General features: G+C 41.9%; 1 protein-coding gene across 1 annotated transcript; it reads left to right on the top strand.

Annotated features, from left to right (window-relative positions):
• The first annotated feature begins 256 nt into the window (after positions 1-256).
• LOC148777243 (olfactory receptor 4C13-like) lies at positions 257-793 on the top strand. Its single transcript, XM_088838341.1, has one exon. It carries the CDS (start codon positions 257-259, stop codon positions 791-793), a length of 537 nt encoding a protein of 178 aa, XP_088694467.1.
• Positions 794-2,798: the final 2,005 nt, after the last annotated feature.

Raw genomic sequence — 2,798 nt, 5'->3', positions numbered from 1 at the left:
AAAGTGCCAAGGACGTGCTCGACAGTCCAAGTCATTCTATTTTTGTTCTAAGAATTCAGACCAAAAGTTTTATGCTTAATCAGTATCATTTTTCACTTCTTTGTAGATAATTCAAGACCCAAGCAGGTGTTACCTTCTAAATGGATGTGTGCAAGACTCCCAACAACGTGATTGAATCTATTCTCTTGGGACTCACACAGAATCCACTCTTGCAGAAAATACACTTAATAGTCTTTTTGTTCAATTTCTTTTTACAATGCTGGCCAATCTGCTAACTGTCATTACTCTTACCCTCAGTCCCACACTTTCTACTCCCATGTACTTCTTTCTCATTCACTGGTCCTTAATAGATGTCTCTTTGACCTCAGTCACCACCTCCAAATTAATTACTGACCTGCTGTACCAGAGAAGAATCATATCCTGGGGTGGCTGCCTGACTCAGATCTTTTTGGAACACTTCCTGGGACGATCAGAGATTGTCTTCATCATCATCATGGCCTATGAGCACTATGTCACCGTCTGCAAGCCTCTGCACTGTAGGAACATTATGCGACAGGAGCTCTGTCAGGTCCTTGTGGTGGTGGCCTGGATCAGGGGAATCCTGCATGCCACGGTGCAGATTCTTTTCGTTCTCACCTTAACCTTCTGTGGTTCCAATGACATTGACCACTTCATGTGTGATTTCTTCTCATGGTTGAAACTGGCCTGCAGGGACACATACAGTCTTGGGACTGTGGTGGCAGCTAACACTGGGGCCATGTGCAAGCTTATTTTTTCCATGCTCCTCATCTGAGCTCAGTCATCCTGAGCTCCCTGAAGTCCATGGCTCTAAAGGACGGCGCAAAGCCCTCTCTACATGTGGCTCCCACTTTATGTAGCAGTGCCCTTTTTAAGTCCCTGTGTATTCACCTACATGAGTCCTATGACCACTTACTCTGTGGACAAGTTGTGGTTATGTTCTTTGCAATCCTCACTCCCATGTTAAATCCTATCATTTAAACAGTGAGAAACACAGAGGTAAAAAGTGCCATGAGGAGTTTGTTGAAGAGACAAGTGACTTAGGCTGTTTACAGTGCAAAGAAAGTATTTATATTCAAGAGAGGATTATATCTGTAGTAAAATGTGAAAGATCAAAACAAAACAAAAAAAAACTGCAGATCATTTTCGAAAAAGAAAAACATAGTACTAGCATTTGTTGGTTATTGAATGTGGGTAGGCATTTTTAAGGCATTATGATAAATTTAAAGGTTTTTGCTAAGGTCTCTATGTTTATGTAAATGCAAAGAACAACTATAAACCCTTAGTTTGATATTTGTAGAGTAAGTTTTTCACCAGAATCTTACTATTATTTTTTTCAGATATTTTCATATGTATTACTTTGATGAAATTTCCATAGGACCTTGATCTCAGAACTTTTCCCACTTTTGCTTTCAGTTCAGTTCAGTCACTCAGTCGTATCCGACTCTTTGCGATCCCATGAATCACAGCACGCCAGGCCTCCCTGTCCATCACCAACTCCAGGAGTTGACTCAAGATCATGTACATCGAATCGGTGATGCCATCCAGCCATCTCATTCTCTGTTGTCCCCTTCTCCTCCTGCCCCAAATGCCTCACAGCATCAGAGTCTTTTCCAATGAGTCAACACTTTGCATGAGGTGGCCAAAGTTTTGGAGTTTCAGCTTTAGCATCAGTCCTTCCAATGAACACCCAGGATTGATCCCCTTTAGAATGGATTAGTTGGATCTCCTTGCAGTCCAAGGGACTCTCAAGAGTCTTCTCGAACACCACAGTTCAAAGGCATCGATTCTTTGCCGATCAGCTTTATTCATAGTCCAATTCTCACATCCATACATGACCACGGGAAAAACCATAGCTTTGACTAGACGGACCTTGGTTGGCAAAGTAAAGTCTCTGATTTTTAATATGCTATCTAGGTTGGTCATAGCTTTCCTTCCAAGGAGTAAGCATCTTTTAATTTCATGGCTGCAATCAGCATCTGCAGTGATTTTGGAGCCCAAAAAAATAAAGTCTGACACTGTTTTCACTGCTTCCCCATCTATTTCCCATGAAGTGATGGGACCAGATGCCATGATCTTTGGTTTGAATGTTGAGCTTCAAGACATTTTCACTCTCCTCTTCCACTTTCATCAAGAGGCTTTTGATTTCCTCTTCACTTTCTGCCATAAGGATGGTGTCATCTGCATATCTGAGGTTATTGATATTTCTCCCGACAATCTTGATTCCAGCTGGTGTTTCTTCCAGACCAGCGTTCCTCAGGATGCATATAAGTTAAATAATCAGGGTGACAATATACAGCCTTGACATACTCCTTTTCCTATTTGGAACCAGTCTGTTGTTCCATGTCCAGTTATAACTGTTGCTTCCTGACCTGCAAACAGGTTTCTTAAGAGGCCGGTCAGGTGGTGTGGTATTCCCATCTCTTTAAGAATTTCCCACAGTTTATTGTGATCCACACAGCCAAAGGCTTTGGCATAGTCAATGAAGCAGAAATAGATGATTTCTAGAAGTCTCTTGCTTTTTCCATGATCCAGGGAATGTTGGCAATTTGATCTCTGGTGCCTCTGCCTTTTCTAAAACCTGCTTGAACATCTGGAAGTTCACGGTTCACATATTGCTGAAGCCTGGCTTGGAGAATTTTGAGCATGAATTTACTAGCATGTGAGATGAGTGCAATTGTGCGGTAGTTTGAGCATTCTTTGACATTGCCTTTCTTTGGGATTGGAATGAAGACTGACCTTTTCCAGTCCTGTGGCCACCGCTGAGTTTTCCAAATTTG

This window comes from Moschus berezovskii, chromosome 7 (genome assembly GCF_049115385.1).
Source record: "Moschus berezovskii isolate FMDL1 chromosome 7, NW_MosBer_1.0, whole genome shotgun sequence".
Lineage (NCBI taxonomy): Eukaryota > Metazoa > Chordata > Mammalia > Artiodactyla > Moschidae > Moschus > Moschus berezovskii.
Note: the sequence above shows the minus strand (reverse complement) of the source record. Positions and strands in the feature narration are given on the sequence as shown.

Excerpts from the sequence above, each read along its gene's own strand:
- LOC148777243 (XM_088838341.1), top strand. The coding sequence starts at position 257 with ATGCTGGCCAATCTGCTAACTGTCATTACTCTTACCCTCAGTCCCACA.